Source organism: Oryctolagus cuniculus, chromosome 21 (genome assembly GCF_051225735.1).
Source record: "Oryctolagus cuniculus isolate XC-2025 breed Fujian yellow rabbit chromosome 21, ASM5122573v1, whole genome shotgun sequence".
Classification (NCBI taxonomy): Eukaryota; Metazoa; Chordata; class Mammalia; order Lagomorpha; family Leporidae; genus Oryctolagus; species Oryctolagus cuniculus.
In genome coordinates, this window is record NC_142887.1 from 13401652 (window position 1) to 13428582 (window position 26931).

At 46.5% G+C, this 26931-nt stretch overlaps 3 protein-coding genes across 8 annotated transcripts in view; 1 reads left to right on the forward strand and 2 right to left on the reverse strand.

Annotated features, from left to right (window-relative positions):
• TMEM116 (transmembrane protein 116) overlaps positions 1-874 on the reverse strand; it is a 105799-nt gene extending 104925 nt beyond the window's left edge. For all 4 annotated transcript variants that reach the window (XM_089323159.1, XM_017349545.3, XM_089323155.1 and 1 more), the window contains exon 1: positions 737-874. The gene's annotated coding sequence lies outside the window, so the exon portion shown is untranslated. The remainder of the gene's footprint in view (positions 1-736) is intronic.
• On the forward strand, positions 805-9307 carry ERP29 (endoplasmic reticulum protein 29). Its single transcript, XM_002719753.6, has 3 exons — positions 805-1011; positions 6119-6257; positions 8516-9307. Exons 1-3 carry the CDS (start codon positions 868-870, stop codon positions 9016-9018), a joined length of 786 nt encoding a protein of 261 aa, XP_002719799.1. The 5' UTR covers positions 805-867; the 3' UTR covers positions 9019-9307.
• Positions 9308-14725: 5418 nt separating this feature from the next.
• The window catches only part of NAA25 (N-alpha-acetyltransferase 25, NatB auxiliary subunit), an 87430-nt gene continuing 75224 nt past the window's right edge, over positions 14726-26931 (reverse strand). For 2 of the 3 annotated variants that reach the window (XR_016227110.1, XM_002719754.6), the window contains 2 exons: positions 21862-22008; positions 14726-17502 (listed from right to left, as the gene is read on the reverse strand). Coding sequence is in view for 2 of the 3 variants with exons in the window: in XM_002719754.6 (XP_002719800.1) it covers positions 17380-17502; positions 21862-22008 (270 nt within the window). In the remaining variant the exon portion in view is untranslated. The remainder of the gene's footprint in view (positions 17503-21861; positions 22009-26931) is intronic. The other variant, XM_051826818.3, reaches the window with a different exon arrangement.

A 26931-nucleotide genomic window follows, 5' to 3' on the forward strand; every position in this document is an offset into this window, starting at 1 on the left:
CACCCAGTCTCCGTGTTTTCCCAAGTCTCTACTCAGTCCCATTTTATGCCGACGCCACGGAACGGGTTCTGTATTATGAATCCTATGAGCTCACCCCACCGCGCCCCAGAACTCCATCTTGTTTATCTCCCTAGTCCCGCGAGGAAATGGAGAATCCAAACCATGGACAGAGCAAATCCCTTTCAGATACAATTATCAGGATACCTAAACATTATTTTAGTCTTTTTATTATTTTAGTCTTTCCGGAGCGTTCAGAAATGCGCTTTCCCCATGAGCCTCCACGGGGAGGCGTTTACGTCCCAGGAGGCCTGAGTGGGCCGGGCCGCGGCCCAGTCTCGTTGGCGGGAAGCGGCCCCTAATGCCCCGCTGAGGGTACGGGCGGGTCCTAACCCACCCTCTGACGGGCCGAAGGCGGGAAGAAACGAGCGCTGGCCTCGTCATCTTCAAAAGGGTGTCAGAAGAGCAAGGAGCTTGCCGCCGCGACGCCACACGCGGGCTTCGCACCTCTCCTCACGCGCAGCACGACGCGACCAGGGCGGGCCCGCAGCGAGCCTCGCTCCCTGAGCGCGCGTGCGCAGCAGGGCCCAAGCGCTCCCCCTCCTCCCGCTCCCTCCCGCTCCCTCCCGCCTCTCTCACGTGGCCCGCGGCTCGCGCCACGGCCCGACCCAGTTTCGCCGAGCGCGCTTGCGCGGAAGCCGCAGGTTTCCCCGCCCGACACGCGGCCCCGCCCTCTCACCCTAGGCCGGCGTGAGCGCTCCTGGAGCACCAGGCGCGCGTGCGCGCGAGCCGCCTTCCTAGTCACGTGACGCCGGGCGCCTCGCGTTCCCGGCTACGGCCGCCTTCCTTTGGCTCTGCTCCTCAGGCGTCATGGCCGCCTCCGTGCCCCGCTCCACTTCTCTCTGCCCGCTGCTTCCCCTTCTCTTGGGCCTCCTTCTCCTCTCCGCTCCTCACGGCGGTAGCGGCCTGCACACCAAGGGCGCCCTTCCCTTGGATACCGTCACTTTCTACAAGGTAACGGGGCGGGGGGCCTCGCGCGCTGGGGCAGCCGGAGGGCTGGTCGGCGCTGGGCAGCGACGCCGAGGCCGTAGGCCTGGCGGACTGTAGAATCGGGGTGCTAGTCCCGGCTCCTGCCTTTGCGAAAGAGTTGTTGCAGAGATGCGGGGCACTGGCGGGCCCTTCCCTTCCCCCTGCGGAGGGGGCGGCGCCGGGCGAGATCCAATCCTCTAGTCCCCAGCGGGAGGCCGCAGGGCTGCGCGAGATGGGCGCTGGGCGCCTCCTGGCTGTGGTGGACGGGGTGCTGGGCGTGCATTTCTGCGCCCTGCTCTGCTTGGATGGGCAGTGTGCAATCGGTGGTCAGGAGTCACGCGAAGTCGAGTGCTGAGGGTCCGCTGCAGTTCAGACAACCTGTTGCGACCGTCTCGGGCCTGAGAACAAAACACCACTACCCCCTCGCACCCCTCACCTAGACTGAGCCTGGGTCCCGGCCTGGGTAGGTGGACAGTTGGATATGTTGAAGACCGAATGCAGTGGCGCAGCCCCAGGCCCCCTCCTCTTGCAAGTGTCCTCACGCCCCCTAGCTTCGCTTCCTGCAGGACATAGGCAGTCTAAGCGTAGAGAGATAGCCAGTCGTTTTATCGTCCGGTTTTGTAGCCGTTGCAGGGAAGTGAAACCAAGAATTGCAGCTCTAAATGCCGAGTTTCGAGAATTTAGAAGTGTGGGTATGACTGGTTGGCTGTCAGTCACATAAAATGGCCTATGCTTCTTGGTCCTTTTTTTTGGCAAAGTGACACCCCTACCCCACCCTGCTCCATTGCGGTCAGGTACCACCACAGACCAAGTGTGAGTCAAAAAAAATACTTTGCACCCTAAAGTTAACAGGACCTTGATGCTTTGGTGTCCATAGGGGATTGGTTCCAGGGCCCCCTGCAGATACCCAAATCTATAGATGGTTAAGTCCCTTAACGGTGACAAGAAAAAAATCTGTACATACTTGGCACTGTACAATTTTTCCCCCAATATTTTTTAAAAAGATTTACTTATTATTTATTTGAAAGTCAGAGCTACACAGATAGAGAAGGAGAGTCAGAGAGAGAGAAAGGTCTTCCATCTGCTGGTTCACTCCCCAGTTGGCTGCAATGGCTGGAGCTGTGCGGATCCGAAGCCAGAAGCCAGGAGCCAGGAGCTTCTTCCGGGTCTCCCACGTGGGTTCAGGGGCCCAAGGACTTGGGCCATCTTCTACTGCTTTCCCAGGCCACAGCAGAGAGCTGGATCAGAAGTGGAGTAGCTGGGTCTCGAACTGGTGCCCATATGGGATGCCAGCACTGCAAGCAGTAGCTTTACCCACTATGCCGCAGTGCCAGCCCCTCCCTCCCCCAAATTTTCGACCCTCAGTTTGTTGGATCTGCTGAATGCTCCCAGTGCATTACTGCCTTAGGGCATTTGCGGCCAGTCAGTCCTTGTGACTGGAACATTCTTTGCCCAATCTTTGAGAACCAGGCAGGTTATCTCTCATTCAGGCCTAGGTTAAATGTTAGCTCTTCAGAGCCCTTCTCTGGTTTCTCCCACCTCCAATCTAAAGTCAGTCACATACCCTGTTTTAGTTTATTTAGATCATTAGTCACTCTTCCCTTGTATTTTATCATGTCTCTTACTAACATATTACATGCACGTTGAGAAATACCTTGTGTGTTTCACTTGTCTGCACAGTATAGCAGGCTACCTGTTACATACAAGGTGCTCAATAATGTGTTGCATGAATGATCAAAGGTTTTCTCCAGTCTTTCCAAAGCTCACTCTGTTCATTACCATTGAACATAGAGTTTCCTTGTGGTTTGTCCAGCAGCCTAGTTCCACACTTTGCCTTTTTGGTTTCTTTAAGATTTGTTTGCTTGAAAGGCAGACAGATCTTTATCTGCTGGTTCACTCCCCAAATTCCTGCAACATCCAGGGCTGAGCCAGACCAGAGCCAGGAGCCAAGAACTCCATCCTCTTCTCTCACATGGGGGGCCGTGTCCCAAGTGCTTGGACTATCTTCTGCTGCACTCCCAGGTGCATTAGGAGGAAACTAGATCAGAAACAGAGCAGCTGGAAGGCCAACTGGAATTCCCATGTGGGATGCCGCAGCCTACCCTGCTGCACCACAGTGCCCGCCACGATGCTGTCCCTGTCGTAGTTACCAGCTCCTGTGTTCTGCTTGGCCCAGAATGCTTATTGTAGCCATTTGAGCAATGAACAAGCAGATGGAAGATCTCTGATTTGCAAACTCTGCCTTTCAAATAAATACAATAAATCTTAAAAAACATTCTGGCATACTCTGGTAACTGAGAGTGAAGAAAGTAAAAGGTAGAGGCCTTTCAGTTCTGTTTCATTGGTAAGCCAGTGTATAATCAATACTGTTTCATAACACAAGTATAGGCCCCTTGATGGTGGAAATCCGTTGTCCTGTTAACCAGCCCTCCCCTCGCCCCCTGGACATGTGGCCTCTTCTACCCAAGGCTGCCAGGATTTGTTCTTTCGTTATGTATTCTCAGAGCATCAGCCACACGCCAGACACTGTGGGGCACTAAATACAGCAGAACAGAAGACCAAGTTCTTATTCTCACAGATGTGCGTTCTGGTGGAGAGGATAGAACACAAGCAGAGATTTCCGAGTGATTAATGGAGTGAAGCAAATACAGCAGGGTAACGTGATAGAGGATGGTTTTGGACCATCTTAGATGGTCCCTCCCAGAGGAGAGGACGTTTGAATTGAGCCTTGGACAAAAAAGGAACCATAGCAAGAACAGGGAGAGAGCATTCCAGGCAGCAGAGGACAAAAAGAAAAGCCCCGGAGTGGGAATACATTTAGTGTGTTGCATTGAAATAAGGCCAGCCGGGCTGGAGGGATGTGCTCTGATTTGTATTTTAAGTCTTCCCTGCTTTTAGGCCCCTAAAGCTCAGACTTTTGGCATCAGTGACTCTTAAAGGTGATCTGTTCTGGTAGTGTCTCCTCTTCTGTGTCTTTAGGAAAAGCCCGGGGCCCAGCACTGTGGTGCCAGCATCCCACATGGGCACCAGTTCAGGTCCCAGCTACTCTGCTTCCTATTCAGCTCCCTGCTAATGCACCTGGGAAAAGCAGTTGAAGATGACCCAAGTGCCTGGGCCTCTATATCTGTGTGTGAGACCCAGAAACAGCTCCTGGCTTTGCATCGGTTCATCTCTAGCCACTGATAGTTGACAGTGATGGCCTGTGATGAAAAAACTCGAAGTAGCAATCACCTGGGGTACAAGAACAGAGTTGTTGGGGGATGACAAGGCTGTTCTACTGTAGCTGCTTAGATAAAATCTGTGTGGAGCAAAGGGAAGTCTTTGGATTCCTCAGTAAGTTTATCAAGAGACATACCATGTGACCTCCCAATTCCACTCCTAGTATGTACCCAAAAGAATTTAATACAGAGGTTCAAACAAAAACATGAATGTTCACAACAGCATTACTCAAAATAGCTAAAAAGAAGAAACAGCCAAATCACCATCAGTCAACAAATGGGTAACGAAATGTGGTCTATCCATACAGTGGAATATTTATTTGGCCATGAAAGGGAATGAAGTATTTCTTCTTCTTTAAAAAATCTTTATTTGAGGCCGGCGCCGCGACTCAATAGGCTAATCCTCCGCCTAGCGGCGCCGGCACACCGGGTTCTAGTCCCGGTCGGGGCGCCGGATTCTGTCCCGGTTGCCCCTCTTCCAGGCCAGCTCTCTGCTGTGGCCAGGGAGTGCAGTGGAGGATGGCCCAGGTGCTTGGGCCCTGCACCCCATGGGAGACCAGGAGAAGCACCTGGCTCCTGGCTCCTGCCATCGGATCAGCGCGGTGCGCCGGCTGCAGCGCGGCGGCCATTGGAGGGTGAACCAATGGCAAAGGAAGACCTTTCTCTCTGTCTCTCTCTCTCTCACTGTCCACTCTGCCTGTCAAAAAAAAAAAAAAAAAAAAAAACAACTTTATTTGAGCAGCAGAGAGGTGGTTGGGGGCAGTGAGCATGCGCATGTGGGCTTCTGTCCACTGGTTCACTCCCCAGATGCCCACAGTGACCCCAGACTGAAGGCCAAAGCCAGGTTTCAAGAACTCAGTCCAGGTCTCCTATGTGGGTGTCAGGGACCTGGAGTGTGCACTGGCAGGAAGCCTGACTCGAGCAGAACCAGTACTTGAGCCCAGGCACTCTCATACGGTGTGCAGACATCCAAGTGGTGTCTTAACAGCTATGCCAAACACCCACCCTGGAAATGGATATTGGAATGAGCTGCACTATGGGTGGACCTGGAAAACATTATACTAAGGGAAAGAAGCCAAACATTGTGTGGTTCAATCAACAGAAAAACTGGTAGAGGCAGAAAGCAGATTAGCTTAGTGGTGCTGGAGCTCAGCAGAGGGTCGGGGGATGACTGCTTAATGGGTACAAGGTTTCCTTTTAGGGTAATGAAAGTGTTTTGGAGTCAGGAGTGGTGGTTGCCCAACACTGTTAGCACCCGAAATCCCACTGCGTTGGATACTTTAAAATGATGGAAAGGATGAACTTTATGTTATGTTTATTTCACCACACTTAGAGTCTTGCAGTTTAGGACCAAGAGATCTAGAGGCCAAAGAGAACTGTCTAGGGAGAGGGCGTTGTCTCAGGTTTGGCCTACCACCGACTTCTGTAGCCCTGTGTCTTCCATGGTGCCAGCTGTTCTTTAGACAGTTTTGTTTACTGTTGTCATATTTCTGGCCCATTGATAACTGAGAAGGCTACCTGGGATGATGGGCCATGGACAGGGATGTACAGCATGCTGAGGGGCTCCTTGGCCTCATTGAAAGGCACAGTGTAGAAGGCCTTAGTACACCTACAGCTTTGTTTATTCTGGACAGGGTTAAATAGATCTTTGGTTAGTGTGCGCAAATACCTGGTGAGACACCCGGCACTGAGCAGGCACTCAAACTGTATTACTAAATGAACCAGCGGGTGAATGAATGAGTTTTCGTTTGTGAGAGTTTGTCTCCCTTGTGGGCTTGTTTCTACTCTTTCTCAAAACAGGGGACCCATGGGAAGGGAACTAGCCCCAAAGGTCCCTGGAATACCCCCTCTTGCTCAGCTCTGTACACCCTCAGGTCATTCCCAAAAGCAAGTTCGTCTTGGTGAAGTTCGACACCCAGTATCCCTACGGTGAGAAGCAGGATGAGTTCAAGCGTCTGGCTGAGAACTCGGCCTCCAGCGATGATCTCCTGGTGGCAGAGGTGGGGATCTCAGGTATGGACAAGTCCAGGATGACTGGGGAGGGCAATGAGGGTGGAAGGTAGTAGCTGTTTGCTTACTTGGAGGGGAACACCCAGAAGCTCTCCATCTGAGCCACCATGAGAGGGTCAGTGGGCTTCAAGGCATCTGGTGCCCATGGCTAGCCTGACCCAAGCAGATTTTGGAACCCTGAAGGCTCGGCTCAGCTTTGCAGGTGGCTGCAGGGAGAAAATCCCTCTTCTGGTCCTTCCACCACTGTCTGACATTAAACTTACTGTGAGAACTCTGAGCCTCTCTTGCGGGGAGCTCTGGGCAGAGTGGTGCCATTTCTCCAGGGAGACAGTATAGGCAAAGTATTTGGTCTTCATTTCAGCTTTTGTACCCAAACCGTTGAGGTTTGGGTGTAGCTCACATACACTAGGGCTACCTCTAGTCCAAGGGCAGGGCAGCTCTCAGTTATAGCGACATCTTTTTTCTTTTTTTTTTTTTTATTTTATTTTTGACAGGCAGAGTGGACAGTGAGAGAGAGAGACAGAGAGAAAGGTCTTCCTTTTGCCGTTGGTTCACCCTCCAATGGCCACCGCTGCAGCCGGCGCACCGCGCTGATCCGATGGCAGGAGCCAGGATCCAGGTGCTTTTCCTGGTCTCCCATGGGGTGCAGGGCCCAAGCACCTGGGCCATCCTCCACTGCACTCCCTGGCCATAGCAGAGAGCTGGCCTGGAAGAGGGGCAACCGGGACAGAATCCGGCGCCCCGACCGGGACTAGAACCCGGTGTGCCGGCGCCGCAAGGTGGAGGATTAGCCTATTGAGCCATGGCGCCGGCCCAGCGACATCTTTAATACTGGGCAGCAACATTGAGTGATTGACACTGGGTGGAGATCGTCATAGGTGTTGTAGTTTCAGCCTTCACTGGACCCCTGCCCCAGAGCCAGATATATTTATTTTATATTTCAAAATCTGAAGCTCATGGAGCTTAACTGACTTGCCTCAGGCCATGGGGCCGGAGTGGCTCATCCAGAGCTCCACCTAAGTGTTTAGTCCCAAGGCCAGTCAGCTCTTACCTGGCTCGGCTTCCTCCCAATGAGCAGGTAAACTGGGAACTCATTAGGGATTCAGGGCCTGGGCAGAGATAGCTGGCACCTTTCCAGGGCAGTTAGTTAACCGTGACTCAACTTCTGATCAACTCCCTTGGGGCTTTTAGGATGATAACTAACAATTGAAATGTTTCCTGTGTGCCAGGCCACTGTGCTACATTTTTTGTGTTTCATCCTTGCGTCAAGTCTGTGAAGTACTATGGTACTGTTACCCCCCATTTTTTTAAATGAAGCACCTCATGCTTCAAGTAACATGCCCAAGTCTGTAGAGCTGTTAAGAGGCAGAACTAGGATTGTTACCCCAGACTCCTAGCACTACCACCCAGCAATGATGGGCCTTGGCCATTTCTTCTTGCAAGGTGTCAGAAACCGGGCACAGCACCAGCCCTGGTACTTCTACTGCCTGTTAGGAAAACACTGCACATACTAACAGCAGCCACCATATGTAAGCAATATTCCCACAGTGGCTCTCCAACAGCCCAGGTAGGTCCAGGGACTCTGTGCTTTAGTCATTGCATGCTTCACTCTCTCACCAAGCTCCAGCCAGATTGGCCTTTGTAATCCTTTAAAAAAAAAAAAAAAAAAACCCAAGCTCAGTCTTGCCCCTGAGCTTTTTGTTTCTGTTTTTCCTTTTTTTTTTCTCTCACCTCTGAGCTTTTATACTTAGAGTCCTTTCTTCCTGAGACGTCCCAGATCCTGACGTGGCTGCCCTTGACCTTCATGTCCCTCAGCTGCAGTTCTCTCCATGGGAAGGCGTCCGTGAGCCCTGAGGCAGCTTCCTTACTTGGCCGCACTGGCACGTCACCCTGTGTTACTTTCTTCGTGCAGTTAGCCACTTGAGTTGGTTTCTGTCTCTCCTAACCCTTAAAATATGAGCTCCTTGAGATCAGAAAGGAGGATACTTTTAATCTCAGCTGGGACCTGGCTTACAGCGGACATGGGGTGAATATTCAAAAGCAGCCCTCATTGTCCAGATGAAGGAAGCAAAGTGCAGAGATGAAATGACTTGACTAATGGCACATGGCTAGGATGTGTCAGAGGAGGAATTTGCACCTGGTCAGTGGTCTCTTCAAATCATACACAGCCGACTCCTCTTCCCTCAGCTCTGCCAGGTACAAGAGCAGTGCTGCCCTAAGTCCCTGTGGGCTTGCTCCTCATGTATGGTTTCTGTTTACAGATTATGGTGACAAGCTGAACATGGAGCTAAGTGAGAAATACAAGCTGGACAAAGAGAACTACCCCATCTTCTACCTCTTCCGGGACGGGGACTTTGAGAACCCAGTCCCATACAGTGGGGCAGTTAAGGTTGGAGCCATCCAGCGCTGGCTCAAGGGGCATGGGGTTTACCTAGGTATGCCTGGTTGCCTGCCTGCATATGACGCGTTGGCGGGGGAGTTCATCAGAGCCTCTGGTGTGGAGGCCCGCCAGGCCCTCTTGAAGCAGGGCCAGGACAACCTCTCCAGTGTGAAGGAGACTGAGAAGAAGTGGGCTGAGCAGTACCTGAAGATCATGGGGAAGGTCTTGGAGCAAGGTGAGGACTTCCCGGCGTCAGAGATGGCCCGGATCACCAAGCTGATTGAGAAGAACAAGATGAGTGACGGGAAGAAGGAGGCCCTGCAGAAGAGCTTGAACATCCTGACTGCCTTCCAGAAAAAGGGTGCCGAAAAGGAAGAACTCTAGCGAGGCTTCCCAGGGTTCCTCGGGGGCAGGAAGTAGAGTGTTACCGCCACCTGGGAAACCCTCCTGGGATGTCGGGAAAAGTAGTACTAACCCAACGTCTGGACACTGCTGCTGACGGGACCACACTTGGAACATCTCTGCGGCTGCTCTAGGGATGGCTGGAGCACTTACTCACACGGCTACTGGGTGCCCCTCAGAAGGAACTGGTGCTAGAGAGGAACGTGCTGCCCAGGTCCCCGACAAGTGTAATTTTGAGCCAATTAAAGTTTGAATGTTTTGGTTAAGTGGACCTGAAGCCATTCAGTTTTCTTTCTCAAATCATACTTTGGCCTATGACCACCTTTCCTTTTTGAGTTTATTATTTTTTTTATTTATTTTTGACAGGCAGAGTGGACAGTGAGACAAAGGTCTTCCTTTTGCCGTTGGTTCACCCTCCAATGGCCACCGCGGCCAGTGCATTGGGCTGATCCGATGGCAGGAGCCAGGTGCTTCTGGTCTCCCATGGGGTGCAGGGCCCAAGGACCTGGGCCATCCTCCACTTCATTCCCGGGCCATAGCAGAGAGCTGGCCTGGAAGAGGGGCAACCGGGACAGAATCCGGCGCCCCGACCGGGGCTAGAACCCGGTGTGCGGATGCTGCAGGCGGAGGATTAGCCTACTGAGCCGCGGCGCCGGCCGAGTTTATTTCTGAATGTAAGGTGGTATCCACCCTCGACCAGGGTAACTAACTATCCCGGTAACACCGTGGATCCACTATGGGTAGTAAAATGTGCTGCTTGTTTTCTGGTCCTTAAAATACAGTAGCAATGTTGATGACCACATTGAGCCAACGTTACCAGTTTAATTACTTTCCATGTTCTATAAGATATATAGCACATGCCTGCCCACAGACAGTATATGTACACTGATGTAAATAGTGACTCTAGCAATTTCAGTATTTCTCCCTTTCATTCTTACTCACTTTTGGGTGCTTCTCACTGGCCAGTGTGCTTTAGCTATTTAAGTTTTATCCTGCTATCCAAACAGGATCCTTTCTAAAGCACAAAATACTCGTTGTTTTACAGAAACAGGTACAGAAAGGAGTCTAAGATGAAATGGGGGTGGACATTTGGTGCAGTTTACATCACTTGTTGGGATACCTGTATCCCATTCTAGAATGCCTGGGTTGAGTCTTGGTCACAGATTCTCTGCTTCTAATCCAGCTTCCTGCTAATGCACATCCTGGGAGCCAGCAATTGAGGGCTCAAGTACTTTGGGTCCTGACACCCATATTAGAAATTAAATGGAGATCGGAACTCCAGGCTTCAGAAGCTGGCCTGAGCGCTAGCTTACATTCATGTGATGAGTGAAGCAGTAGACCGAAGATCTCTGTCTATTGAAAAAAAAAAAAAAAAGAAAAGAAATGAAATTCTTAAAAAAGTGCATCCACAGCCCTTGAATGTGGTCTAATTTTTTTTTTTTTTAAAGATTTATTTATTTGAAAGAGTTACAGAGAGAGAAGGAGAGGCGGCGGGGGGGGGGGGGGGTCTTCCAGCCACTGGTTCACTCCTCAATTGGCCGCAATGGCTGGAGCTGCGCCGATCCAAACCCAGGAGCCAGGAGCTTCTTCCAGGTCTCCCATGCCGGTTGCAGGGGCCCAAAGGCTTGGGCCATCCTTCACTGCTTTCCCAGGCTATAGCAGAGAGCTGGATCAGAAGTGGAGCAGCTGGAACTCAAACCAGCGCCCATATGGGATGCCGGCACTGCAGGCAGCAGCTTTAGCCACTATGCCACAGTGCCAGCCCCGAATGTGGTCTAATCTTGACTCAATTGTGAGAGAAATGAAAGGTTGCAGTACACCCCTGGGTGTATGACTGCATTGAATCGGGCTGGGCTTCATTATTTGTAACTACAGGGTCTTGAATTGAAAAAAAAAAAAATACACACTGGGCAGGACTAGTTTATTATCTGCCAAAGGCTCTTTGTTATCAAATATTTTTTCTTTTAAATATTTTTTTTTATTTGAAAGTCAGAGTTACACAAAGAGAGGAGAGGCAGAGAGAGAGAGAGAGAGAGGTCTTGCATCCGCTGCTTCACTACCTAATTGGCCACAATGGTCAGAGCTGCACCAATCTGAAGCCAAGAGCCTGGAGCTTCCAGGTCTTCCATGCGGGTACAGAGGCCCAAGGACTTGGGCCATCTTCTACTGCTTTCCCTAGCCATAGTAGAGAGCTGGATCAGAAACGGAGCAGCTAAAACTTGAACCGGTGTTCATATGGGATGCCGGCACTGCAGGCAGTTGGCCCCACTTTTTTTGTTTAAGATTTTTTAGGGGTTGGTGCTGTGGTGTAGTGGCATAGCACACTGGCACCAGCCAGTTCAAGTCTGGCTGCTCCTCTTCTAATCCAGTTCTCTGCAATGACCTGGGAAAGCAGTGGAGGATGGCCCAGGTGGGCCTGTGCACCCACATGGCAGACAGAAGCTCCAGGCTTTGGATAGCTCAGCTCTGGCCACTGTAGCCATTTGTGGAATGAACCAGCAGATAGAAGACCTTTTTTTCTCTCTCTCTCCTTCTCTCTAATTCTACCTTAAATAACTAAACTTTGAAAAAAAAATTTCAAATTTTTAATTTATTTAAAAGGTAGAGTTACAGAGAGAGATCTTTCATCAGCTGGTCTACTCCCCAAATGGCTGCAACAGCCAGGGCTGGGCCAGGCAGAAGCCAGGAGCCTGGAACTTCTTCAGCATCTCCCATGTTTATGTAGGGCCCAAGCACTTTAGCCATCTTCTGCTGCTTTCCCTGGTGCATTAGCAGCGAGCTGGATTGGAAGTAGAGCAGCTAGGTCTTGGACCAGTGCCCACATGGAATGCTGACATCACAGGCAGAGAGGAAGACCTGTCTCTCCTTCTCTAACTCTGCCTTTGAAATAAATATTTAAATACAAGAGAGCGCCTCGATTCAAGTCCTGGCTCCTCTGCTTCCAGCCACCTTTCCTGCTAATGTCCATCTTGGGAGGCAGCAGATGGTGACGTAAGTATGTGAGTTCTTGCCACCCACTCAAGACACCCTGATGGAATTCTGAGCTTCTGGCTTGCTGGCCCACCCCTGGCTTTTGCAGGCATTTGGGAATGAAACAGTAATGGAAGAGTGTGCTCTCTGCCTTTCAAAGAATGAAAATACATTTAAAAATTTTTTGTTTAAATAAACCTGGGGATGGGTAGGAAGATCTGGATTTTATCTCATTTTCTCAATGCTTAGGAGCTTGAATCTTAATGCAGATTTGGGTCCCAACCCTTACAGTAAGTACTTTTCCTTGTATGTAAAATAGCACACTGTCTGGGACCCAGCTTTCCTGGGCCATATGGAATCTGGAGGCTGCAGAAAAGCTCTGTGCTCCTGAATTTCACAGATAATGAACGTAAGCCTTTGGCACGTGGTGCCTTGTCCTGCACTGATCCATACCTACATGCAGGCAGTGCCAGCATCTAGGAAACGAACAGGAGCACCTGGACAACGTGAACAACCTCAGCCCATCTTTCCCCAAAAGTTTTAAGAATGGCAGTGGGGGTAGGGGTGGGTTTTGCCTAGTGGTTAAGACACCAGTTAGCATACCCACGTCCAACATCCGAGTGCGTGGGATCAATTCCTGCCTTTGGCTTCTTGCCTTTCCAGATCCTGGGAGGCAGCAGTAATGGCTCAAGCAGTGGGGTTCCTGTTAGCCATGCAGGAGACCTGGATTGAGCTCCTTGGGGGTGGTGAAAGTAAATGGGAGTTCTCTTAAAAATTTAAAACAAAACAGCCCTGCTGCATATTAAACCACCACCTGTGCCTCCCGTATCAGCAGTGGTGTAAGTCCAGGCTGCTCTACTTCTGACCCAGCTCCCTGCTGATGTGCCTGGGAGGGCAGTGGAAAAAATGTCAGAGTGCTTAGGCCCCTGCACCCATGTGTGAGGCTGCCTTTGGCATGGCCCAACCCCAGCTGTTGGGGCCATTTTGGGAGTGAATCAGTTTCTGTGTAACTCTGCCTTTCAAATAAATAAATACTAAAAATAAAAACAACCCCACAGCTAGGAGATCCAAGTACCCACCTTTTTTGTGAAGGGAAAAGAGCACTGGGATGAACTTAATTCCTACCTGAAGCAAGCAGGCGAAAACTGATCAAGGCACATGTAAGAGAGTTTAACGGGCAGGACAGAGTAGAGACAAAAAGAGGAAAAGTTAATAGGGTGTTGTCAGTCTACCCTAATGGCTTTGAATCCCAGCTAGTAGGTTCAAGAACTGCTGAATGAATCATGTCATCATCTTGCCCAAAATCCTCTAATAAGTTCCCAAGAAGTTAAGAATAAAATCTTTCCTTCCCCAGAGTTCAAGGTCCTAAGGGATCTGACCCCTACCCCACTTTCCCCACAAGCCCCGAGCCTTTTCTGTCACCAGAAGGTCTTAGCACTTCCCTGCCTTGGAGCCTTCACACACAAGTTCCTGCTCAGGCCGGATGCCACGGCCCCAGAGGTCCTCTGGGGACCTGGTCAAAGGCTCCTCTAGACACAGTCACACATCTCAATTTAAGTGGGACTTAACTACAAAACTAATTTTTATTGCCCCTTCCCCACTTGACAGCCACTAGGATACAGGGTCTGCTGTTCCATTGTATCAATAGAGCCCTCAAGTCTGCCACATGGAAAGTAGGTGCTTAATACAGATGCTGAGTTAATAAATGCAGATGTGCAAAGCACTACTTTGTAAGCCAAAACAACTGGTAGCCTTGGCTTAAGAAAAACTTCTAAGAGTGAGAGGTTACCATTTTTTTTAAAGATTTATTTGAAGGCAGAGTTACACAAAAAGACAGATCTTCAGTCTGCTGGTTCACTCCCCAGATGGCAAGGCCAGGAGAAAGTCAAGAACCAGGAAATCCACCCAGGTCTCCCACATGAGTGGCAGGGGCCCGAGCACTTGGCCCATCCTCTGTTGCCTTTCCAGGTCATCAGCAGGAAGCTGGATCAGAAGTGGAGCATATAGGATTCCAGTATTGGAGGCGGTGGCCTAACCTGCTGTGCCACAATACTTGCCCAGCATAAAAATTTTAAATTCTCTGGCTGGTGCCGTGGCTCACTAGGCTAATCCCCTGCCTGCGGTGCTGGCACTCCGGGTTCTTGTCCCGGTCGGGGCACCAGATTCTGTCCCGGTTGCTTCTCTTCCAGTCCAGCTCTCTGCTGTGGCCCGGGAAGGCAGTGGAGGACCAGGAGTCCTTGGGCCCAAGTCCTTGGGCCCTGCACCCACATGGGGGACCAGGAGAGGCACCTGGCTCCTGGCTTTGATCAGCAGAGCGCGCCAGCTGTGGCGGCCATTTGGGGAGTGAACCAATGGAAGGAAGACCTTTCTGTCTCACTGTCTAACTCTGCCTGTCAAAAATTTAAATTCTCAAATATTAAGATTCTGTTGGAGTTACAGCACTTAATAACAAAACTGAGATTAACTACACCACTTAGAAGGTTGTGACTTTCTACGAATCCCAACAGAAATGAACAAGATAGAAATGCCAACTTAAAATGCTTCTATAACCCATCTTAGGGTAAATTTGCTATGCTTCACTTAACTCTGAAGAATATAAACTTCCCATATTAATAAATAACATGAAATAAGCAGGAAGTTTCAATAACAAGTCTGTATGATACACTGAAACCCCCTATTATATTAAAACTTAAAATGAAAGACAAATCCAGATTGAACATAGTGATTGCAAAATATAATGCAATTTTGAACAATTAAAATTATGAAAATATACAAAATTGATGGGCAACACAACTAAGCATTTGTACATTTTCCATTATGTGGAAAACACTAAAAATTTCTCTACTTTTTATCCACATCAAATAAATGATTTACCCAAATGTTTGCTTTGGAGAATCTTAGGATCTCAGTAGTATAAAAAGCAGTAATTTTGCAGTTTGTAAACAGTAGTTTGAGCTTTTTTCTCCTTTGCTTTTTTTTTAAATATCAATTTATCACACAAAAACAAACAAAACAAAAAACCATACAAACCAAAAACAGCAGCAGCAGCAGCAGCAATGGTTTAGGAATTCTCTTCAAATAGCAATGACATACGATTGCTGGGAATGGGTGCTTTTTACTCTTTTAAGAATATATATATATATTATACACACACACCTATATATATATGTATATATATATACACATACATATATATATATAAAAGTTGTACACAATGTATGGTGCCTGACAGCTTCCAAAAATCAATAAAAGGTATTGGCCATTTCTGCATAATTTCATTCTTTTTACAGTTATCTCAAAATGTGAGAGTTGGATCTAATTTAAATGTTTGCTACGTTAGGTAGGAAAATTAGCAAGTAACAAAGAAAGCATAACCTCAACATAACATTATTTGTCATTAATCCAGTAGAGGTCCCAGATACCCTAGGAAGGAGACTGGTTAGGTGGCCCACTAGAGTCACGCACTGACCCTGAGGACCGGGGCCAGCCAGCTGTGCATTCATATGCCAGACTGATCACGGTCAGTAGACAGACTTGTTTCAAAGAGCCTATCTGTTTCTATGTACAGTACTTTTGTAGATATTCAAAGCATCATTTTAAGAGCACATGCCGTACACACATACTAACCCCCCTCATACACACACATACAAAGTTCCAACTAAAACAGGCCACAGTTTTATGAAATAATAATAATATTTTGTCATTAAATAAGATTCAGAATCAAATTTTCAATTCATCTTGTCAAGACAGTTCTTTGGAATACAGTATGTTACAGCTGTGCTACCAATTTATACCAAAAGTAATTTCTCAAATTACTTGATGGACTAGGATTTCCACTAAGTCGTAGCTCAAACAAGTAATAGAGTAATTTTTAAAAATTTCCTTGGACATTTCAACAGTTATTAATCACCATATCAAATTGTGATTCTAAGTCAAAATGAGGGGTCACAATGCAATGGCTTTGCATACACAGATATTCTCAGCTCTCTTTGGGTTGCTTTGAAAAGAAAAGGTATCACATTTCATTGGAGCAGTGCACTGGACAGGACCTGTAAGGTCAAGATCAATCCTTTGTCGGATGCTTGAATTTCCTCATCAAATTCATTTCTTCGCTCTTACACAATTACTAACTTTAACTGTATTTAGATAACAAAGCCCAGAAACAGAAACAGGAACTCAAACACCAAAAAAAGTTACCAAAGAAATAGTATAAATTGTAAAAAATTTTAAAGAGCAATTTTTATGTCTTATATCAGACCACCGCAATTTGAAGGTATGGTCCTGGGACCTGCAGGTGAACAAAGTAAACACATCCTGGTATAATTCTCAAGTCTGAAGGAAGTAGACTGAACAAGAAGTCCACTGGATAACATTTCTTTTGCCAGCCTAAAACTTAAAACCCAAACTGAATCTCTAACATTCATTCCTTTCTTCCCAAATCCCCCACTTAAAACCACTAAAGGAATCTTAATTTTCAAGCATATATAGACATATACATACATGTGTGTGTATGTATGTATGTATGTATGAGTCACAAAACCAATGAAGTAGTATCAAACCTGCTTGCATACATTACGTACCCCTCTCTTCTCTAAAACAGTGATTCCCATCTTTCCCAAACAGATGAAAGATAGCAAGCTGGTCCTCAGCAGACTAAGCGGTCTGCACCACATCCCTGCTGAAACACCTGTACGTGAAGAGAGCCTTCCTTGCCTCCTAGCTGAGACCCAACCCTCACAGTGGCTAGTATGGGAGTGCCCTGGCTAGAAGAGCCATTAAGCCAACCAGAAGCTGAGTGGTGCCCTCCAGTGGCAGCTGGCTACCCCAAACCTTCGAGGAGGCCTTCTGCATACCTCCCTCGGGTTCTGCACAGGAAGCTCCTACGTGAACCTGCTGCTGGGGAAACAGGGCGTCCTCTCGGTCATGTCACCCTCTACCCTTGTTTTCTGCTTCCTGAGGCTCAGGGACCAGACCAAAACTCCCACTGCTCTAACAGGAGGGCCGATCAGCTACTCTGAGGTCAATGCTTTATGTTTAATTTCTATTGCTTCTTTTATAGACCCCACCCCCCGCCGCCAAGGTGTTTCTGGTGATAGAAGGGGGGGGGGGGGAGTTCTCTTGTTGCTGCCATATGCATATGAACATGTATAAAAAGTGGTAAGACCCAGATGAGGGTCCTGCTTCTGGTTTATATACAATAATTTAGTCAGTTGTATACATTTAATACCTAAAAAAATTAATTACTGATCGAAGTCCTTCATGCACTTTATGAGGAAGTTCTGGATTAAAATGACGGTCGACCAGATGTTGCTTCTGCCTGGGACGATGTGTCACTGTCTGCTGTGAGGCGTCAGTGCCGTGGTTTGAGTTTCCTTAGATCCTTAGTTTCTTGGTGGTCTCAAGTCTTTTTTTCAGCAGCTCCCCCACCTCCAGGAGTGAGTGCAAGTAGCTGCTCTGTACCTTTCCTTGCACAGTCTTTGAAAATTTTCTCTCTTCCTATGAAAGAAAAGAGACAACAGGAAGTGGACCTGCTCAAACCATTCACCAGGATTACAGTTCCTGAGATAAAACTTAAAATGCTCATTACCTTTGGATTCACTGCAAGCTCATCAGCAGAGTGACTTATTTTCAATTTCATAAAATACAAAGTATAAAGAAGGCCAAAGCTCCTCACAGATGCATATTCTTCCGTGTGAATTCTCACTGAGACCCTTTTGCTTTGGCATACAATATTAAGTTACATGAAGTAGAAAACTGGTATTTTTTTTTTTAAAGACCAATTAATGTATTTAAAAGGCAGAGTTACAGAGAAAGAGAGCTATCTTCCATTCATTGGTTCACTCCCCAAACAGTTTGCAACAGCCAGGGCTGAGCGAGGCCAAAGGGACTCCATCCAGGTCTCCCATGTGGGTGCAGGGGCCCAAGGACTTGGGCCATCTTCCACTACTTTCCTAGGCACATTAGCAGGGAGCTGGATAGGAAATGGTGCAGCTGGATTTGAGCAGCACCCACATGGGATGCCCACGTCTCAGGCAGCAGCTTTACCCACTACGCCAATATTTCTTAGTAGTTTTTTCCCCCCAAAGCTGTATTCATTTGAAAGGCAGAGTGACAGAGAGTTAGACAGACATCTTTATCTGCCGGTCCACTCCCTAAATTGCTGCAACAGCTGGGGCTGGGCCAGGCAAGAGCCAGGACCTCCATCCTGAACTCCCACATGGGTGACAGGAGCCCAGATACGTGAGCCTTCTTTTGCTGCCTTCCCAGATGTGTTAGCAGGAAGCTGGATTGGAAGTGGAGCAGCCAGACTCAAACCCACACTCTGATAAGGGATGGGGTGGGGTTAATTCACTATGCCACAATGCTGGCCCCCTGATTACTAGCTTTTAATCAGGAAGAAAGTAGAAAATTATTACTAAGTAGTTTGGGCATCAAATCCCTGCAATTTTGTTATAAGCTATACAAAGTTGAACATTTAAATTTCTGATTATTTGTTTTCATCATAAAACAAAAGGCAGAAAACTTGTTATTAATTTGGCCATCATTACAACCACTTTTTAAAGGCAGCAACTTTACCAATTCCATCTTTTCCAGTTACAAGTACAACAATGACAACTATCCCTCGAAACTGACCAAGCCCATGGATTCAGGGACCAAACAATGAGATGATCAGTGTTCCTAAACCTCCTCAAATGCAGGAGTTAAACAGTTGCTGACACATATTTGCTGTGGTAACAACCACAAAAAATAAAGGGGATGGAATGTTCACACATAGAAAGGAGCTGGCTTGGGCCGGCGCCGCGGCTCAATAGGCTAATCCTCCGCCTTGCGGCGCCGGCACACCAGGTTCTAGTCCCGGTCGGGGCGCCGGATTCTGTCCCGGTTGCCCCTCTTCCAGGCCAGCTCTCTGCTGTGGCCCGGGAGTGCAGTGGAGGATGGCCCAAGTGCTTGGGCCCTGCACCCCATGGGAGACCAGGAGAAACACCTGGCTTCTGGCTTCGGATCAGCGCTATGCAGCGCTGGCTGCAGTGTGCCGGCCGCGGCAGCCATTGGAGGGTGAACCAATGGCAAAAAGGAAGACCTTTCTCTCTGTCTCTCTCTCCCACTGTCCACTCTGCCTGTCAAAAATTCAAAAAAAAAAAAAAGGAGCTGGCTGATGACTGGTTTGGTTTATATGAAACTGGCTCTACTGGAAAGCCTTGAACTACCAGAGGAGGCCAAATGAACTTTCTGACCCAGTAACACCACTTCACACCCCATGTATCCAAGAGAAACAAACACACACAGAAAGTATGCACAAATAGTTTCTTTCAGTACTGTATATAATAGCAAATACAAAGAAACAAACTGGAATGGCCAATGGCTATGGTGCCTCCATATTTGGAATGCTATAAAGCTGTGTTTATATATGCATTAGCTCAAACAGATCTCCTGAATGTAATGTGGAGTGAAAAAAAGCCATGCAGCATGGGGTATATCATTTATTTAATAAGTACAAAATAATAACAGTAATACTATATATTTTCTCTATGATTATAAATATACAAAAAAGGTCTGGACACACAACCAATTCCAGGAAGAAAGGAAATCAAGGAGCTGGCGTTGTGGCATCGTGGGCTAACGTCTCTGCCTACATACACTGCTGGTGTCCCATATGGACACTGATTTGGGTCCTGGCTGCACCTCTTCCGCTCTAGCTCTCTACTATGGCCTGGGATAGTAGGCCCACCCCCACCAAAGGAGCACCCACCAGTTAAGTAGATCCTGTATTTGGTAGGTAGTGCCTAGTATACTGTTTATATCATGACTAACAAAGATAGGCAACAGAAGATCAATTATTGTTTGTTTAATCTTCACAATAACCCCATTATTGTCATCTCTATTTACAGATAAAGAAATGGAGAATCAGAGCTTAAGTAACTTTCCCAAGGTCAAAAGACAGGTCAAATTAGGACTTGAAAAATCTAGAGAGCACTTCAAAGTTAAGGATAGTTCATAGAGTACTAAAAAGGGGGACTTCTTAGTCCTCAGTTCAGGAAGCAAATGGATCTTTCAACAGGAACATTTGGTCAGTAGTACAATACCAGGGCTACTGCACCTGTCCCCGCCTACCTAATGTTCCTTCCCACACACATCCCTGGAGCCATGCTGTCCCCCGGATTCACTGTCCTGCCTCTGTGATTTGCTCTGTGCCTCTCACTGCTTGGGATTCTTTTATCCCATTTCTGTTTGCCTAATAAAAATTTAGTAATCCTCAAACATCCCCAATCCAATGCGACTTTTAGACTCACTCATTTCAGTGTGAACACACCTCCTTTCTTTAATTATTCTGTGGTAACGTTAAAGCTCTGAGCTCCTTTCCACACTATCAGAAGAACCTTCTTCAAAACTAAGATGTTGGGGCTGGCACTGTAGCGCAGTAGATTAATGCCCTGGCCTGAAGTGCCAGCATCCCATATGGGATGTTCTAGTCCTGGCTGCTCCTCTTCCGATCCAGCTCTCTACTATGGCCTGCGAAAGCACAAGATGGCCCAAGTCCTTGGGCCCCTGCACCCAAACGGGAGACCTGGAGGAAGCTCCTGGCTCCTGATGGGCACAGCTCCAGCCATTACGGCCAATTGAGGAGTGAACCACTGGAAGGTAGAGGAATGCCTCTCCTCTCTCTGTGTAACTCTGACTTTCAAATAAATAAATACTTCTTTAAAAAAAAAAAAAAAAAACTAAGATAATATAAAAGAGAAGCTTACAATCTTGTAAGCAAGATCCATCTATTCCCTTCCCAAGGAAGGTCTGCATGGAGGTGTGGGTTAGGATAATGGTTCTCCTCACGTTATAGGAAGAATCCCCTCATCAGCAGATCAAGGTTCAAAATACTGGAGGGAAGAATTTTTTTTTTTTAATCAAGAGTTTCATCTCTGGGGCAACGGGCTATAAACAGATGGCTCTGCCACTAAGTCTGGCCCCCCACCAAAATCCTAAACCTGCTCCAGACCAGCCACTTAACACTCACCAGAAAGAATCTAAATTTTAAAGGGAAAGCCTTTAACAAGGATTTCACATACAAATGGCAGAATTTTAAGATAAAGGGCTAAAGTAGTAACAAGAGACATAATGCCTGGGACTTTGGACTCACACTTGGCTCCATTCTTGGCTGTTTGCTCTAGTCTATTATTGCTGGCATCATTCTTTCTGTTGTCTGGGTTCTTCTTTTTCAGGTGTGATTGCTAGGACTACAAAGAAGCCAGCCAACCAGCAGCAGGTAAACTCTTAACTCAAGATCGTCCCTGGATCTCCAAAGTATGTCTGGTTTCCTCTGGTACTGCAAACAGCAATCCATCAATGCAGGCACTAATTTTCATGCTCCCTGGGTTGGGTGTTGTGGTGCAGTCGATTAAACTACACTTGGGACCCTGCAGTCTGTAGCAGAGTACCAGTTCCAGTCCCAACTGTTTAACTTCCAATCCAGCTTCTGGTTAATGCATGGGGTTCCTGCCACTCACTGGAGACTCAGATGCAGTTCATGACTCTTAGTTCTGCCTGGGGCAGCCCCTAGCTCTTGCACTCATTTGGAGAGTGAACCAGCAGAGGGAAGATCTCTCTCAGTCTCTCCTATTACTGTGCTTCATTTCAAATAAATGAATCTTAAAAAAAGAAATCCCAAAATGTACAGAAAGGAGGTGCTCTTTCTGTGTGTGTGTACCAACAACTGCACAACAAAACTACTGCTAGGTACCCTCTAGTCACAAGTCTTAGCAGGAGAGAATAATGAATTGAAAAGGAATTTTTCTTGTAATAAAGAACATTTGGGTACATAATGTATCATAATAACATTGCTAATCACCTATAATCTCTTACCAGTGAGAGAGACATGTCTTCTAAAATAAGTTCTTCAAGTTTAAGTGCAATTAGATGTGACTCAAGCCCTTTAATATGATCAACAACATTGGAAATTAAAGTCTGAAGCCCGGTAACATAGTCCTGGAAACTGGTAAAGACAGGTGGCTGGGAAAAAGATTTAAAAAGAAACAAAGGATTACCAAACATATTTCCCATGTTTATATCACATAAGCTATACTAATTTCATGCTACAGTGTTAGTTAATGCAAGTTAACAGGAGTAGATACAGTTTTGAATACTAAGACATGCTCAAACCAAGGTAAATTTAATTTCAACCAAATAACTGTTAACAATGATGACTTACACATTTTAAAAAAATGAGGTTTGGGATAGGCGTGTAGCAAAGGAGTTAGGTCAATGTGTAGGAAACCCACATCTCATATCAGAATACCTAGGTTCAAGCCTCAGCTTTGCTCTCCAGTCTAGCTTCTTTCTAAAATGCACTCAGGGACACAGTGGGTGATTACAAGAATTTGGTCCCCACCACCCATGTGTAAAACCTAGATTGACTTTTGGGCCTCTGCCCAGCTTGGCCAAGCCTTGTCTATCTGTTGGGGTTGTAGGCATTTAGAGAGTAAATTAGTGAATGAAAGATGCCTTTCAAAAAAAAGAAATTTTGGGGCTAGATCTGTGGTGCAGTGGGTTAAACCATATCAGAGCACTTAGTCCCAGCTACTCTGCCTCAATCCAGCTCCCTGCTAATGTCCTTGGGAAGGCAGTGGTAAATGGCCCAAATGCTTGGGCCCCTGCCACTTTTATGGGAGACCCAGATGGAGTTCCAAACTCCTGACTTCAGGTTGGATGCCCCAGACTCTGGGGCCATTTAGGGAGTAAATCAGCAAATGAAAGATCTGCCTCTCCCTCTCTGCTGAAAACTCTGCATTTCAAAAATATAAAATATTTTTTTCACACACATATACACAAAAAAAAGGAAATAAAGGCTGGCTTTTTCATTCAACAAGTATTTTTTGAAGCTTCAATATCAATAAAATTTGAGACTACAAAATTTAAAAAGAATATCAGTGTTTTTCTACAAATCAAGGATGCACAGCAGGCACCGCGGCTCAATAGGCTAATCCTCCACCTAGCGGTGCCAGCACACTGGGTTCTAGTCCCGGTCAGAGCGCCGGATTCTGTCCCAGTTGCCCCTCTTCCAGGCCAGCTCTCTGCTGTGGCCCGGGAGTGCAGTGGAGGATGGCCCAAGTGCTTGGGTCCTGCACCCCATGGGAGACCAGGAGAAGCACCTGGCTTGTGCCTTCGGATCAGCACAGTGCACCGGCCGCAGCATGCCAGCCGTGGCGGCCATTGGAGGGTGAACCAACCGCAAAAGGAAGACCTTTCTCTCTGTCTCTCTCTTTCACTATCCACTCTGTCCCAAAAAAAAAAAAAAAAAAAAAAAAAAAAAGGATGCAGGCAGACAACACTGTTGGGAGAAATGAAGAAATGTATATATTGTATATATGAGGCCAGCGCTGTGGTGTGACTGGTAGGCTGCTGCCTACAATGCGGCATCCCATATGGGTACTGGTTCAAGTGCTAGCTGTTCCACTTCCAATCCAGCTTCCTGCTAATGTGTCTGGAAAAGCAATGGAAGCTGTCCCAAGTACTTAGACCCCTGCACCCACGTGGGAGACCGGGAAGAAGCTCCTAGCTCCTGGCTTTGGATTGGCCGAGCTCTGGCTATAGCAGCCATTTGGGGAATGAAGTAGTGGATGGAAGATCTCTCTGTCTCTCCCTCTCTCTCTGTAACTCTGCCTTTCAAATAAATAGTAATGAGTCATAAAAAAATTAAAAATGTATATAGGTCGTTAATTATTTCAGATCTAAACTTTCCAAGGATATCATAAATTCATCTTTTAGAATTTATCTATATTTTAATAGTAGCACTACTAAAATATTCATCAACAGAAATCATGATATATAACAGAATGATATATATGCCATTAAAAGTAACAAGAAATGACTATATTTAATGACATTAAAATTAGGCCACAATACACTACACTAGGGGCCAATGCTATGGTGAAGTAGGTTAAATATCTGCCTGCGATGCTGGCCCATACAGGGGCTGGTTTGTGTCCTGGCTGTTCTACTTCCAATCCAGCTCCATGCTAATAGCCTGGGAAAAGCAGTGGAAGATAGGCCCAAGTGCTTGGGCCCCTGCTACCCACGTGGGAGACCAGGAGGAAACTCCTGGCTCCTGGTTCCTGGCTCCTGCCTAGCCTAGCCTGGCTGTTGTGGCCACTGGGTGTGAACCAGCGGACAGAAGGTATCTCCCTCTCTTTCTGTAAATCTTTCAAATAAATTAATAAATTAAAAAAAAAAAAACCTAAGTAAAAATGAAAACAAAAAAATAGGCAGGGAAGAATCTTATATACAGAATGATATTCATATGTTTACCAGTGAAATGGTATTTCAAAACCAAGATCCAGGCATTAGTGTGCTCACTGATATTTGGGTTTCATTGCTTCTGGTTCATATCAATGGAGAGACCTAGGTGGTGTATTCTCTCACACACACACATTAGGATGACCTTTACATTTCTATGGGCTACTTTGATCATCAGAAAAGGGAAAACCATTTTCTTTTTTAGGAGTCAGAAAAACAACAATGAGGGGCCAATGTTGTGTGGTGTAACAGATTAAGCCTCCACCTGCGAAGGCATTCCGGATGGGTGCTGGTTCTGGCTACTCTACTTCTGATTCAGCTCCCTGTTAACGGCCTGGGAAAAACAGCAGAAAATTAACCAAGTGCTTGGACCAGCTCGCCCCAGCCCCAGGCATTGTAGTCATTTGGGGAGTGAACCAGCAGATGGAAGATCTCTCTCTCTATGTCTCTCTTCTCTCTGTAACTCTGCCTTTCAAATAAAAAGATATAAAAGACAGACAGAAAGAAAGAAAAACAATGAACACTCAAACTCCAAAAATCAGAAAGCCATTTGACAAATTCTGGAACTGGACTTTCATTCAAAGTGAGAACAAACAGAGCAACTCTGATCTGTACTTCTCACAACTTGCAATTAAATTACCCAAACACAGCAGAAGAAAGAAAGCTTCTTCGCTTAGTTCCTCATTCAAATCTAAGCTCCCCTTGTTTACAAATGAATGGTGCACTCAGCACAGTATCTAAAGAATCTCTGAATTGTTACTGATTTGTTTAGGAAGTCAATTTTACTATTAGAACCAACATTTTCCAAGGACAATGGTTATTTTACTGCTACAAAAATCTCTCTAACAGCAGTATGATAATATCATATCATGGGATGTAATGAATCCTATCTAATTTTTCTTGTAAAAAGTCTAAAAATTATGTTACTGTTTTCCACATCAAAAAATTTAGTTGACTCACACACAGCCGTTTGGCCTGGTAGTTAATGCCCATTTCCCATCCCAGAATGCTTAGGGTGAAGTCCATGATCTAAGCTCCTGATTTCAGCTTCCTGCGCACTCTGGGGGATCACTGGGTCTCTTCTACCCACCACGGAGTCCTAGAACAAGTTCCTGGCTCACTGTTGTGATCTGGCCCAGCTCCAGTTGTTTCATGTGCAGGAGCCAGGTGCTTCTCCTGGTCTCCCATGGGGTGCAAGGCCCAAGCACTTGCGCCATCCTCCACTGCCTTCCCGGGCCACAGCAGAGAGCTGGCCTGGAAGAGGGGCAACTGGGACAGAATCCGGCGCCCCGACCGGGACTAGAAGGATTAGCCTATTGAGCCACAGCGCCGGCCTGGAACATATTCTAAGGACAAAAAAGAAATGCATAAATTTGAACTTTATTTAGTTGCTTTGTTATTGGAACTAGCAGTGGAACTTTCCCATTTATTGCAAATTAATAAACATATTAATGCTGTTGTGAGCCAGGGTTCTCACTATGGGAAAATGAAGTTACAAATAAGGAATGAGGGACAGAGAGCATGGAAAGAATACTGGAGCTGGACTGAAATGAAGACAGGAGCTGACACTGTAGCACAGCAGGTTGTGCCACCACCAGTAACAGCCGCATCCCATATGAGTGCTGGCTGAGTTCTAGCTGCTCCATTTCCAATCTAGCTCCCTGCTAATGTGCTGGGAAAGCACATGCAACCCACAAGGGAGACCCAGATGAAGCTCCTGGCTCCTGTCTTTAGCCTGGTCCAGCACTGGCTATTGCAGCCATATGGGGAGTTCACTCTCTCTGTGTCTCTCCCTCTCTCTGTAACTCTGCCTTTGAAATAAATAAATAAATCTTCCAAAAAAGAAAAAAGAAACAGCCTAAGGCATGAATAAATAAGAATTCAGCATTTATCCATGTTGGGGGGATTGGGGGGTTGGCAGGGGCAGAGACAGAGACAGATAAAAGGAGAGAGGGGAAGAGGGAGAAAATACACTGCCTATATCTCTCCACTGACATAAGCCAAAAGCAATGAAACCCAGATAGCAGGGAGCACATTAATGCCTCAATCTTGGTTTTGAAAAATCATTTCTTACAAAGGAACTACAGATCTTGAATAAAATGTTCAGTGGGAAAATACAAATTATTTGGAGCAGTTTTGCTGTTCCATAAATCAGTCTAAAGGTGATTCATTCATTATCTAAAAATAATGTGAACATCCAAAAGAAAATGATAATGGATTATCATAAAGTTAAAAATAAGTGAGTCCAGAGTGATATACAAATATATAGATAGTCATAGTATATATAAGAAGATACCTCAAAATATTCACAGAAAAATGGAATTAAAAGGTATGTTCATTATGGTGCAAAACAAGTTGAAATCCATGCATTTTTTTTCATAATACACATTTTCCATGAATTTTTCAAAGACTCCTCATACAAATGTAGAAATTCAAATATACATGTAAATGACGGTAGGACAGCTGTTTTACAGGATACCAGCTAATACAGATATACTTCAACAAGTCTGTGGATAACAGAAATAAAAAATAAAAATGTCCCGTTAATTCCATCTCCCACTGATAATCTAAACTTCTTTTGGTACACTTTTTAAATGAAGGGTCTTCAAAAAGTCCATGAAAAATGTGTATTATAAAAAA